We start from the raw sequence: 14,052 nt of genomic DNA, 5'->3' as shown, positions 1-14,052 counted from the left end.
GTGCCTTTGTATTGCAGCTCAGGTTTTTGTGGATTATAATAGCAATATTTTTGCACAGTCAGCATGGTATGTGAGTGGGGAGTTCAGTTTCTGTAGCTTTGTGGTGTGACTATAGGCAGAGTTTATGTCGCGTTGCGTTAGTGCAGAGCTGTGTTGCCGGGCCTGTGTCACAGTGAGTCACCACAAGAGGGAGGGACTTAGGCAGGAGGACAATGCTGGTGTTTGTGCAACGGCCCCTGAGTGGCGACTAGGTCTCTCAGATTGCTCTCGCTTGAATACCATTGCTGCACACATTGTTGAAGCGAAAGAAAAGTGGACAGCTTGATCCTGCTTGTGGGATGCACTGAGAGGGGTAAGTTCCCCATTGCTATCATTCTTATGAAAAAAAAATGAAAAATGTCAGACTTAAAACAAGAAGCTATGTTGTCTGAGCTCGATGATCTGGTGCAGTTTGGAGAAGTTGGGGCTTTTGGGTTTGAGGTTGGCGTGGGGTAGACGCTCTTGTCTGTGTTTTGGCAGGGGACTAGTGTGAAAGGAGCGGAGCTGAAAGAAAGTTTCACAGAGAGGCTCAGTGAAAGGCATGTGCAGAATGTGATTGGGCACTAGAAATGCAAGTACAGAGCTGTAGTAAGAGAGGGATCAAGAGGAACGGTTCAAAAGAGGAGGATGGTTGTGGTGAAAGATAAGAACTGAGGAGAAATCAACAGAAAGGTGAGAGATGGAGAAAGGTGAATTGATTGTATTTTAATAGGAAGAGAGAAGCGAGGATAGAGGGAAGGTTTACTGAGGTAAAAATAGACCGAAGGGGAATGGAGGTGGGGAGATTAAGAGGGAGATTAATTAGGGAGCTGAGAGAAGGAAGTAAGGAGAGAAAAAAATTAAGAAAGGGTAAGGGGACACAGAGGAGAAAAGGGTCATTTTTGAGGTGGGAACACCTGATGTCAATTTTACATCTTGGGTAATATTATCTATAATAATGTTGTACAGGCCAGCTTCTGACAATCATTGTTGGCAGAAGAAAAGTTGTCAAACCAATGTTACACGTTTTCGTACACAGCAAAAATAAATATTTCAGTTCTGCCCTCCTATGTAGATCAAATAGTCGTATCCCTTTTAGCAATACGATTAGAGAGACTTAAGACATGTGGGAGACCCAGGAAATTCTGCCTCAGTATTATGACTGACCTGCCTGGGTAACAGACGTGTTTGTGCTAACCTTCACCTCCTTGTCCAATGCCAACATGACAAGGAGTGGCATGATGGCGCAAACAGATCTGGGACCCTGGTAATGAATGACCAGGATGGGCTTTAATTAATAACCAGGATGGGCTTCAGAATTCTGATTCAGTTTGTGGACATTACATTTCTGCAATACCCTATTGCTATAACTATTGCTGTAAAGAGTTGTCACTGCAGTTCAGAGAGTTAACACAGAGATAAAAGGACCTCTGTATGATACTGAGGTATGGGAAAAGATAGCCTGACCCATGTAATTGGTGTGGCCTTGCTCTTTTGGAACAGACAGGAACCACTTGTATTCCTGTGTAGCACAGCAGAGCAGGAAGACTGGCCAGAGGACACCGGTTAAGTTCAGGTGGTGGGTGCCACATTATAGCGGAGAGGAACCCCAATGGTTCCCCACTGTGGAAGAAAAGACACCACATTGATACCATAGAGGCGGCAAGCTGCATTTGTGCTGGAGTCAGGTGGGCCGGTAAGGGTACGGTAGCGGTGACACCTTGGGGCTGAGCAGGTGTGCCGATCGGAAGAGGAGGAAGGAAACTGACGTGGGCCTGGAGCCCAGTGACAGCCAGGATGGCCGAGCAGAAAGTTAGGTACACAATTACAATATCTCTTCACCCAGAACCTTGAGGATTCAATCTAACAATAGAGTGAAAGGAGAAAACATTTAGTTTTTCCCTATGTTAACATTGTGCATTTATCAAGTGTTTATGTCTGTGTCTTTCCATGTATGTATGTATGTATGTATGTATGTATGTATGTATGTATGTATGTATGTATGCATCTGTTCCTCTTTGTCTGGGTGTTTTGCATGGATATGTTTCTCTCTGTCGGCTTGCGTGGGTGTGTGTGCTTGTGTTTTGTGGTTTCCATCTCCACAGCCTACCTGCTAAGCTGATTAATGGGGGCGTGGCAGGGCTAGTGGGTGTGACCTGTGTGTTTCCTATTGATCTGGCTAAGACCCGACTACAGAACCAGCAGGGTGCCCGAGTCTACACCGGGATGTGAGTATTGCCTTGGCTCCTCTTTTATTTTATCCACACAAGGGACTTGAGACACTTCCTGTCCTGACTCGCACCAGGGATTTGAGGTCTTTGAGACGGGGAGACGCTCCTTTTGAAAGAGGGAGTTTTCCCTTGTGGGACGAATACAGTTTATTGAATTGGAAGAAAGAGAGAATAGTTCTGTTTGACTCATACACACAGTAATTGTTTACAAGTAATCCGACTAAACTGTCCATGAGGGCAGATTGGGTCAAATGTGTTTTTGCACATCTGCATTCAAAACAATTATTTGGTGGTGTATTGGTGAGCGCTATATTTACAGAGTGGCTTTCACAATAAATCCAACAGGGAAAAAAGCTTATTCCTGGCTCAATGGTATTACTTCTTGACATTCTTGGCTCTACTGGTTGTCTAGTCCAGACAGCTATCTATCTCTATACATCTGTACAGATAAGACAGTGCTATGGCAACAGGGTTGAGTGGGCATTGTGCCTATATTTACCTTGGTGAAGACAGAATGTTGGCCCAGTGAGTTACTGGTTGGCACAGGAGTGATCCTTTGGCATCCTGACTACACATGGTCTTTTAATTAAGTAACAATCTAGTAGCTGCTCATGAAGTTGATCACATCAATGTAAAATCACAATGTGAACCAATTAAAGGAAAGTGTCCATCAATTATGTTTGTGTTTGTAGCTGTGTTTAAGTGATCCCAAACAACCAACATTCAACTATGTAGGGTTTCTGTTAAGATTGACAAGACACTGTATTGTAAGGAAATGCAAATTACATACATGGTATTCATTTTTTATTTTTTATTATTATTAAATATTAAAACATACAATCTACTTGCAGTGAAGCCGCTCAACATTTACATAACATTCAGGTATTCATTGTTTATGCATGGTCAATAAGCATCAGTTATCAATGTTATAAAATAAATCATGAATTTCAAGGATGGAATTCTTCAGAAAGTTCACCCAAACTGATTTGACTTTAATATTTCTCCTTTTTATGTGAAGGCTGGACTGTTTGACGAAGACAGTTAAGATGGAAGGCTACTTTGGGATGTATAGAGGTACTATTTCCCTGGATTCATGTAATGTACAATTCTGTGTTTTGAGTTTAGCTAACACTGCCTAAATTGACATAACTGCAGTAAACCTTGTATTGTACTTTTTTTTTTAAAAGTATTTTATAAATTGATTTTATTTAACCTTTATTTAACAAGGCAAGTCAGTTAAGAACAAATTCGTATTTACAATGACGGCCTACCAATCAAGCACTTACAGTTAGTAACTAACCTAGAGCTAATCATATGGATGTGCAGCGCAGGGGAAGGTTTTGTGTATGACGTTAACTGTAGTTTGTGTTGCTATAATCCATTACCCCTCCCCCTTCCCAGGTGCAGTAGTGAATCTCACTCTTGTCACACCAGAGAAAGCCATCAAACTGGCAGCAAATGATATCTTCAGACAGAAACTCTCCAAGGATGGGTAACTCACATTTAGTCCTAGAACAGCACCTACACTTTTTTTCACAATTCAACTGAAAGATACTTAAACTGAAACACTTTTTGGGTCCGGGGACCCCTTTTGTGATAGCAATTTCATCAGGGACCCCCTCATAATCAGCATATAAGGAGTTTTATTATGACTTCGGCAGTGCGTTGCCAGGAGGAACAAAGTTTTGGGCCCTGGGAAGGAACATTTTAAAAGGCACACCTCTTGGCATCAGAGAGAAAATGTTGCAGTTCAAGCTGATTTCCTGCAATTCTACAGATTTTGTCATGTGGCAGAGAGATGTTTTGGGGTTGCAGCTTTAAAGGTAATATCATGCAATATCATGTAATTTTTTACATATTTTTCATTGGGGCAGAGAGAAAACGTTGCACTTTTAAAGCAAAATAAATACAGTGCATTTATGAACAAAAAAATTGGGTGAGGAAAACAGAATTGATAATTGGTGGAGTACTGTGGATACCAATATCCCTCACAGACCCATGTTGCCCAGGATTAAGAACATAAATTGTACATGAATAACATTACATTCTATTGCATTACACCCTCTAAACTTATTCCACGGATCCCTTGGCCAAACTTTGTTTCATCTGTTGTCAGGCCCAGTGCAGTCCAAAACGTGATTTTCCTTTGTTTTATATACATTTCCACACTATGAGGTTGGAATAATACTGGGAAATCAACGATAATGCCCTTTAAGTGTAAGAGCTGCCTGAAATTTCAGCCTGTTTTAAAGGGATGGAGTTTTGGCCTGCCTGGTGACCTCAATTAGTTAATAGACCAATAAGAAAGAGAATCCCAAACCTCTTTGCCAATAACAGCTAATTTTCAGTTTTCCCCTCCCCATTCAGACCACTCCCAGACAGTCCTAGCAACATTCTTGTGTGTGAAATTGCTCTTTGCTATGAAGCTATTTTTGTCTTTTTGACCATTTGAAAGTGGCAATATGTACATTTGTGGGCAACCCAACCAAATTCACACAGAAATGTGAGTTATAGATCTATGATTCTACTTGAAAGCAACTCTAAGAAGCGGTAGATACTGTATATTCTATGTATGCTTTTTCTATGCTCTTGTTTTTGTGTCTTTTACTTTCAGTTTTGTACACAAGCTTCAAGCAGCTGTAACAACAATATTTTTGGTTATGAAAATATATTTCACAGCGGTTTAGATGGTACAATGATTCTCCACACTATACTAGCTTATTTTGTCACAAACTGAAATTAGGCGAATTACTAGAGTTTTAGCAACCAGGAAATGGCGGAGCGATTTCTGCATAGTGCAACTTTAATTGAAAACAATCACAGTAAGGTACTTAATTGTTACCCAGAAACAATTTTATATTGAGATAAAAACAGCTGCATTGGACCCCACCTTGAGAACCTCTGCCTTAAAGTACTTACAGTTGAAGTCGGAAGTTTGCATACACCTTACACCACATTTAAACTCAGTTTTTCACAATTCCTGACATTTAATACTAGTAAAAATTCCCTGTCTTAGGTCAGTTAGGATCACCACTTTATTTTAAGAATGTGATATGTCAGAATAATAGTAGAGAGAATTATTTATTTCAGCTTTTATTTCTTTCATCACTTTCCCAGTGGGTCAGAAGTTTACATACACTCAATTAGTATTTGGTAGCATTGCCTTCAAGTTGCTTAACTTGGGTCAAACAGGGTAGCCTTCCTTCCACATGCTTCCCACAGTAAGTTGGGTGAATTTTGGCCCATTCCTCCTGACAGATCTGGTGTAACTGAGTCAGGTTTAGGCCTCCTTGCTCGCACACTCTTTTTCAGTTCTGCCCACAATTTCTATAGGATTGAGGTCAGGGCTTTGTGTTAGCCACTCCAATACCTTGACTTTGTTGTTCTTAAGCCATTTTGCCACAACTTTGGAAATATGCTTGGGGTCATTGTCCATTTGGAAGACCCATTTGCGACCAAGCTTTAACTTCCTGACTGATGTCTTGAGATGTTGCTTCAATATATCCACATCATTTTCCTCCCTCATGATGCCATCTATTTTGTGAAGTGCACCAGTCCCTCCTGCAGAAAAGCACCCCCATAACATGTTGCTGCCACCCCTGTGCTTCATGGTTGGGATGGTGTTCTTTGGCTTGCAAGCATCCCCCTTTTCCCTACAAACACAACGATGGTCTTTATGGCCATTATGGCGATTTTTGTTTCATCAGACCAGAGAACATTTTTCCAAAAAGTATAATCTTTGTTCCCACGTGCAGTTGCAAACTATAGTCTGGCTTTTTTTTATGGCGGTTTTGGAGCAGTGGCTTCTTCCTTGCTGAGCGGCCTTTCAGGTTATGTCCATATAGGACTCGTTTTACTGTGGATATAGATACTTTTGTACCTGTTTCCTCCAGCATCTTCACAAGGTCCTTTGCTGTTGTTCTGGGATTGATTTGCACTTTTCGCTCCAAAGTATGTTCATCTCTAGGAGACAGAATGTGTCTCCTTCCTGAGCGGTATGACGGCTGCGTGGTCCCATGGTGTTTATACTTGCGTACTATTGTTTGTACAGATGCACGTGGTACCTTCAGGCATTTGGAAATTGCTCCCAAGGATGAACCAGACTTGTGGAGGTCTACAATATTTATTCTGATGTATTGACTGATTTCTTTTGATTTTCCCATGATGTCAAGCAAAGAGGCACTGAGTTTGAAGATAGGCCTTGAAATACATCCACAGGTACACCTCCAATTGACTAAAATGAAGCATCTAAAGCCATGATATAATTTTCTGGAATTTTCACAGCTTTTTAAAGGCACAGTCAATTTAGCGTATGTAAACTTTTCACCCACTGGAATTGTGATACAGTGAATTAGAAGTTAAATAATCTGTCTGTAAACAATTGTTGGAAAAATTAGATCCTAACCAACTTCCAAGAGTGGTTGAAAAATCTATTTTTAATGACTCCAACCTAAGTGTATGTAAACTTCCAACTTCAACTGTATTAATGCAAAAAGTTCATCAGGTGGATAATCCTTAGTTAACATAACATTAATGTAATAAAGTCAGACGATCGAAGGTGCTATTCCTGCAGTGCACTGTGTCTATTTATCAGAATGGTGGTGCCATTGCTTTGTGTTATTTATTACCCTGCTAACCCTGTCATTTTGTCCCACAGGAAGTTGCCCCTATGGGGGGAGATACTGGCAGGATGTGGGGCGGGGACGTGTCAGGTGATAGTGACCACACCCATGGAGATGCTCAAGATCCAGTTGCAAGATGCAGGAAGGTTGGGTGAGTTCTGTGAACCATTTGTCCTTAGGCCACAGCTGTCTGTGCTAGGCAGTGATAATGACTCTGCTGCTGAAGTTTTTTGACACTGATGTGGTGTGTGTGTGACAGCTGCCATAACCAGAGTGGTCCAAGCACCCACTGCAGCTCCTGGTCCAGCGCCGTCATTGGTGGCCCCCCCTGCAGCCCAGCCAGCCCCACCACCACGGACCACTGCCATCCGTATCACCCTGGAGCTACTGAAAACACGCGGCCTGCCTGGCCTCTACCGGGGAGCAGGAGCCACATTGATGAGGTCATCTCTCTGTTTCTCTCAAATTCACATAGGCAACAGCATACAAAGTCAAACACTGAATTAATGATATTAGACAAACTGTATGTGTGTATGTCAAACGCACGCACGCACTCACTCACTCACTGACTCATTCACTCCCTGTGTGCCAAGCACACACAAACACACATGCACACAAACATGTTTCTGTTGCTCAGTTCTGAGTAATCCTGAACTGAGTGAACTGAGGTAACCTGCTAGACTCACTGTCAGGCCTGATTTGTCTCATTGTCTCATTACTGGTGATTAGTTCGTGGCAAAGACTTTCAGATTTACTTCTGGTGAAGGCTACCTCATTTACGTACACCACATATCGCATCCCTCTGTTCAACATTTGACATTTTTTGGAAATAAGTTGTCTCTTACACTAAGCATAGAATGTATCTCGGGTCTGACTGGCACACTGGCTTATCAAGCCCAAAATACAGTACCAGTCAAAAGTTTGGACACACCTACTCATTCAAAAATGGGCCATTTTTCTTTATTTTGTACTATTTTCTACATTGTAGAATAAAAGTGAAGACATCAAAACTATGAAATAACACATGGAATCATGTAGTAACCAAAAAGCTGTTAAACAAATCAAAATATATTTTAGATTCTTCAAAGTAGCCACCACTTGCCTTGAAGACAGCTTTGCACACTCTTGGCATTCTCTCAACGAGCTTCATGAGGAATGTTTTTCCAACAGTCTTGAAGGAGTTCCCACATATGCTGAGCACTTGTTGGCTATTTTTCCTTCACTCTGCAGTCCAACTCATCCCAAATCATCTCTATTGGGTTGAGGTCGGGTGATTGTGGAGGCCAGGTCATCTGATGCAGCACTCCATCACTCTCCTTGGTCAAATAGCTCTTACACAGCCTGGAGGTGTGTTTTGGGTCATTGTCCTGTTGGAAAACAAATGATAGTCCCACTAAGTGCAAACCAGATGGGATGGTGTATCGCTGCAGAATGTTGTGGTAGCCATGCTGGTTAAGTGTGCCTTGAATTCTAAATAAATCACTGACGGTGTCACCAGCAAAGCACCATCACACCTCCTCCTCTATGCTTCACGGTGGGAACCACACATGCGGAGATCATCCGTTCACCTACTCTGCGTCTCAGAAAGACACTGGGTTGGAACCAAAAATCTAAAATTTGGACTCATCAGACCAAAGGACAGAATTCTACCGGTCTAATGTCCATTGCTTGTGTTTCTTTGCCCAAGCAAGTCACTTCTTCTTATTGGTGTCCTTTAGTAGTGGTTTCTTTGCAGCAATTCAACCATGAAAGCCTAATTCACGCAGTCTCCTCTGAACAATTGATGTTGATGTGTCTGTTACTTGAACTCTGTGAATCATTTATTTGGGCTGCAACCTGAGGTGCAGTTAACTCTAATGAACTTGTCCTCTGCAGCGGTCCTCATGAGTTAGTTTCATCATAGCGCTTGATGGTTTTTGCGAATGCACTTGAAGAACCTTTCAAAGCTCTTGAAATGTTCCACATTGACTGACCTTCATGTCTTAAAGTAATGATGGACTGTTGTTTATCTTTGCTTATTTGAGCTGTTCTTGCCATAATATGGACTTGGTCTTTTACCAAATAGGGCTATCTTCTGTATACCCCTCCTACCTTGTCACAACACTGGCTGATTGGCTCAAACACATTTAAGAAGGAAAGAAATTCCACAAACTAACTTTTAACAAGGCACACCTGTGAATTGAAATGCATTCCAGGTGACTACCTCATGAAGCTGGTTGAGGAATGCCAAGAGTGTGCAAAGCTGTCATCTAGGCAAATGGTGGCTATTTTGAAGATTCTCAAATATAAAATATATTTTGATTTAACACTTTTGGTTACTTCATGATTCCATATGTGTTATTTCATAGTTTTGATGTCTTCACTATTATTCTACAATGTAGAAAATAGTCAAAATAAAGAAAAATCCTGGAATTAATAGGTGTCCAAAATTTTGACTGGTACTACAAATCAATAGGTTCTTGCAGTGTTAATCCTCCTGTGGACTGAGCCATACCTCTGTTATTTTTCATTTTCCAGGGACGTCCCTTTCTCTATGATCTACTTCCCGATGTTCGCCAACCTGAACGCGCTGGGCCGAGGAGGGCCGAGTAGCCATGGAGACCTGCAGGAGCGGGCCCCCTTCCTGCAGTCCTTCACGGCAGGCTGCACAGCCGGATCAGTGGCAGCTGTAGCTGTCACACCACTGGACGGTGAGAGAGACAGAGGCAGGGAAGGGCTGGGGGAGCCCCATAAAGCAGAGATAAACCTCTGTATTCTCAGTGTCATTCAGTAACGTACACGTTATTCAGTCGCAGTACATGTTGTTCAGTCCTACACTGTAATGCACACAATAAGACCATCTAATCCTTATGTACAGTGGCAAGAAAAAGTATGTGAACCCTTGGAATTACCTGGATTTCTGCAGAAATTATTCAGAAAATTTGATCTGATCTTCATCTTAGTCACAACAAGACAAACACAGTGTGCTTAAACTAATAACACACAAATTATTGTATTTTTCTTGTCTATATTGAATACATCATTTAAACATTCACAGTGTAGGTTTGAAAAAGTATGTGAACACACACAAAATTTGATTTTGCTATTCACAAGAAGTATTGCCTAATGTGAACCATTCCTCGAATAAAAGAGATCTCAGAAACCTAAGATTAAGAATTGTTGACTTGCATAAAGTTGGAAAGGGTTACAAAAGTATCTCTAAAAGCCTTGATGTTCATCAGTCCACGGTAAGACAAATTGAAAGTTCAGCACTGTTGCTACTCTATCTGTGGACAGTTTAAACTAAAGTGGAGTTGTTTGTGAGGAACACAACACTATGTGTGGAGAAAAAAAGGCACAGCACACCGACATCAAAACCTCATCCCAGCTGTAAAGTATGGTGGAGGGAGCATCATTATTTGGGGCTGCTTTGCTGCCTCGGGGCCTGGACAGTTTGCTATCATCGACGGAAAAATGAATTCACAAGTGTATCAAGACATTTTGTAGGAGAATGTAAGGCTATCTGTCCTCCAATTGAAGCTCAACAGAAGTTGGGTGATGCAACAGAACAACAACCCAAAACACAGAAGTAAATCAACAACCGAATGGATTCAACTGAAGAAAATAAGCCTTCTGGAGTGGCTCAGTCAGAGTCCTGACCTCAACCCCATTTAAAATGCTGTGGCATGACCTCGAGAGCGGTTCACACCAGACATCCTAAGTACACTGCTCAAAAAAAATAAAGGGAACACTAAAATAACACATCCTAGATCTGAATGAATTATATATTCTTATTAAATACTTTTTTCTTTACATAGTTGAATGTGCTAACAACAAAATCACACAAATTATCAATGGAAATCAAATGTATCAACCCATGGAGGTCTGGATTTGGAGTCACACTACAGGCTGATCCAACTTTGATGTAATGTCCTTAAAACAAGTCAAAATGAGGCTCAGTAGTGTGTGTGGCCTCCACGTGCCTGTATAACCTCCCTACAACGCCTGGGCATGCTCCTGATGAGGTGGCGGATGGTCTCCTGAGGGATCTCCTCCCAAACCTGGACTAAAGCATCTGCCAGCTCCTGGACAGTCTGTGGTGCAACAGACTGTTGGTGGATGGAGCGAGACATGATGTCCCAGATGTGCTTCTTGCAGGAACTTCTGACACACTCCAGCCACATGAGGTCTAGCATTGTCTTGCATTAGGAGGAACCCAGGGCCAATCGCACCAGCATATGGTCTCACAAGGGGTCTGAGGATCTCATCTTGGTACCTAATGGCAGTCAGGCTACCTCTGGCGAGCACATGGAGGGCTGTGCGGCCCCCCAAAGAAATGCCACCCCACACCATGATTGACCCACCGCCAAACCGGTCATGCTGGAGGATGTTGCAGGCAGCAGAACGTTCTCCACGGCGTCTCCAGACTCTGTCACGTCTGTCACATGTGCTCAGTGTGAACCTGCTTTCATCTGTGAAGAGCACAGGGTGCCAGTGGCGAATTTGCCAATCTTGGTGTTCTCTGGCAAATGAAAAACGTCCTGCACGGTGTTGGGCTGTAAGCACAACCCCCCCCCCCCCCCCCCCCGGACGTCAGGCCCTCATACCACCCTCATGGAGTCTGTTTCTGACCGTTTGAGCAGACACATGCACATTTGTGGCCTGCTGGAGGTCATTTTACAGGGCTCTGGCAGTGCTCCTCCTGCTCCTCCTTGCACAAAGGCGGAGGTAGCGGTCCTGCTGCTGGGTTGTTGCCCTCCTACGGCTTTCCTCCACGTCTCCTGATGTACTGGCCTGTCTCCTGGTAGCGCCTCCATGCTCTGGACACTACGCTGACAGACACAGCAAACCTTCTTGCCTCAGCTCGCATTGATGTGCCATCCTGGATGAGCTGCACTACCTGAGCCACTTGTGTGGGTTGTAGACTCCGTCTCATGCTACCACTAGAGTGAAAGCACCGCCAGCATTCAAAAGTGACCAAAACATCAGCCAGGAAGCATAGGAACTGAGAAGTGGTCTGTGGTCACCACCTGCAGAACCACTCCTTTATTGGGGGTGTCTTGCTAATTACCTATAATTTCCACCTGTTGTCTATTCCATTTGCACAACAGCATGTGACATTTATTGTCAATCAGTGTTGCTTCCTAAGTGGACAGTTTGATTTCACAGAAGTGTGATTGACTTGGAGTTACATTGTGTTGTTTATTTTTTTGAGCAGTGTATATTGCTGAACTGAAACAGTTTTGTAAAGATGAATGGTCCAAAATTCCTCCTGACCGTTGTGCAGGTCTGATCCGCAACTACAGAAAATGTTTGGTTGAGTTTATTGCTGCCAAAGGCGGGTCAACCAGTTATTACACTGTGAATGTTTACACGGTGTGTTCAATAAAGACATGAAAACGTATAATTGTTTGTGTGTTATTAGTTTAAGCAGACTGTGTTTGTCTATTGTTGTGACTTAGATGAAGATCAGATCAAATTTTATGACCAATTTATGCAGAAATGCAGGTAATTCCAAAGGGTTCACATTCTTTTTCTTGCCACTGCAGATGTCGAACAGGGACAGTTTGTAAGGTCTGAGTCCTGTGTTGGGTTGCGGTTGCAGAGGCTATTGAATTTACTTGGGGTATCATTTAATTGTAATCCCTTAAGTGCAGTGGAATGAACTATGGTATTATCAATAACTCAAGAATCCCAGAGCACAATGATACCCTCATTGTCTGTACTTTATAAAGGATAATTGAGTTGACATTGATTTCTGTGTGTGTGTGTGTTTGTTGGCAGTCATAAAGACTCGTATACAGACCTTGCAGAAGGGGGAGGGGGAGGACACATACCGTGGCATTGTTGACTGCACACGGTAAGGCATGCACCGGAAAACCCACACGTTTGCTGCTCCAATGTGTATGTGTAAACCTTTCACTGACAGCAGGTTTCTCACCTTTCCATAGGCGGATCTGGAGTAAAGAGGGCCCAGCAACATTCCTCAAAGGGGCGACATGTCGCGCTCTGGTCATTGCCCCTCTCTTTGGCATCGCACAGGGGGTCTACTTTCTGGGCGTAGGAGAGCAGTTGCTAGGGCTACTGGAATAGCAGCAGAATGTGACCCTTTACAGTATAGAACATACTGCTTCATTCAGCAGTGAAAGTGAATGGCGGGAGAGAGGAGTGTAGCCCTAACTGTATGAGCACTGAGTACATGGAGAGAGAGCGAGAGAAAGACCGAAAGAGAGAGGTCACAATCAGCTAACCAAATGATGAGGAAGAGAGTGAAGGATGATGGGGAGGCTCTAACTGCTAACATGGGAAACAACATTGCACACTAATTATGTTTGTCTAGATTTCTAAAATGTGTAAGCAGGGTTCTATAGGTTAAATAGGCTTCTGAGTGTATATGTATGTGACTAATCTGGAGGTGTGTCTCAGCCAGGTTGGTGTCTTAGGGTTGTACTTTCAACTTGAGAGCTAACTCTCCATGGTTCTTATGCAGAAGGGTCCTTGAGTTTGCCATCACTAAGGAAGTTGCCAAGCTATCGTGTTATTTGAGTGACAAAACCCTCTTGAAATTTGTTTTCAAACTATCAAATCTTTTTATGAATGTTGTATAATGTTGACTACATTGCCATGTTTGATGAGAAGTCTAAACTAGAACTTGGCCCGCATTTCAAAGCAAATGTTTCACCTTTCACAGAGAGATATCCTTTTTGTTTTGTTTTATGAAAAAGGACTTAACCTCCACATTAGCTCAGTGAGTTGCTTTCCCATCCGTGAGTCCAGAGTTGTAATCTTGGACTCGTCCTGTGTCAAGCACTGCCAGTTAACTGTATAGGGTCAGTTGTTAATGCTTTAATCCTATCTCTGTACTGTAACCTGCTGAACAGCCAGGCTCCTCTACTACAGTTTAGACTGCTGGGCCTGCACTCTGAGGCCTTACCTTCCTGTTCACCACAACTCTGAGGCTCGGAAGCAAACCTCTAGCTGTATTACTGTTAGCTTAACTTTTTTAATGCTTCTATGAATGACATGTCGGTTCACACAATAAAAATAATTAAAATAAAGCCTTATTTTGCTGATGGAGTCTCTTGTCCAAAACATTTAACTTGTGCGTAAATCTTAACATTTGGAATTCAGCATAATTGTTGAAAGTGTTCAAATGTCTGTATTGATGTACAATTTAGTGAAGCCTATGACAAGATCCATTT

At 42.5% G+C, this 14,052-nt stretch overlaps 1 protein-coding gene across 5 annotated transcripts; it reads left to right on the top strand.

Annotated features, from left to right (window-relative positions):
* The first annotated feature begins 201 nt into the window (after window positions 1-201).
* On the top strand, window positions 202-13,914 carry LOC139407342 (mitochondrial glutamate carrier 1-like). Of its 5 annotated transcripts, none has more exons than XM_071151087.1 (11): window positions 209-352; window positions 520-711; window positions 1,549-1,835; window positions 2,124-2,246; window positions 3,268-3,323; window positions 3,651-3,741; window positions 6,907-7,022; window positions 7,131-7,314; window positions 9,389-9,561; window positions 12,635-12,710; window positions 12,802-13,914. In XM_071151087.1, exons 3-11 carry the CDS (start codon window positions 1,816-1,818, stop codon window positions 12,941-12,943), a joined length of 981 nt encoding a protein of 326 aa, XP_071007188.1. In that variant the 5' UTR covers window positions 209-352; window positions 520-711; window positions 1,549-1,815; the 3' UTR covers window positions 12,944-13,914. The 5 variants fall into 5 exon arrangements, with proteins under 5 accessions (XP_071007162.1, XP_071007188.1, XP_071007171.1 ...); XM_071151070.1 differs by having other exon boundaries at window positions 1,522-1,835; XM_071151061.1 differs by lacking the exon at window positions 520-711 and having other exon boundaries at window positions 202-352; window positions 1,522-1,835.
* Window positions 13,915-14,052: the final 138 nt, after the last annotated feature.

This window comes from Oncorhynchus clarkii, chromosome 1, assembly GCF_045791955.1.
Source record: "Oncorhynchus clarkii lewisi isolate Uvic-CL-2024 chromosome 1, UVic_Ocla_1.0, whole genome shotgun sequence".
Lineage (NCBI taxonomy): Eukaryota > Metazoa > Chordata > Actinopteri > Salmoniformes > Salmonidae > Oncorhynchus > Oncorhynchus clarkii.
This window is presented reverse-complemented; position numbering and strand designations above follow the sequence as displayed.

Bases quoted from the DNA above. Each gene is read 5' to 3' on its own strand.
- LOC139407342 (XM_071151056.1), top strand. From the start codon at position 1,969: ATGTATGTATGTATGTATGTATGTATGTATGTATGTATGTATGTATGT. The intron at 3,742-6,906 runs GTAACTCACATT...TTTGTCCCACAG, and splicing joins CAGAAACTCTCCAAGGATGG to GAAGTTGCCCCTATGGGGGG. The intron at 7,315-9,388 runs GTCATCTCTCTG...TTCATTTTCCAG, and splicing joins GCAGGAGCCACATTGATGAG to GGACGTCCCTTTCTCTATGA.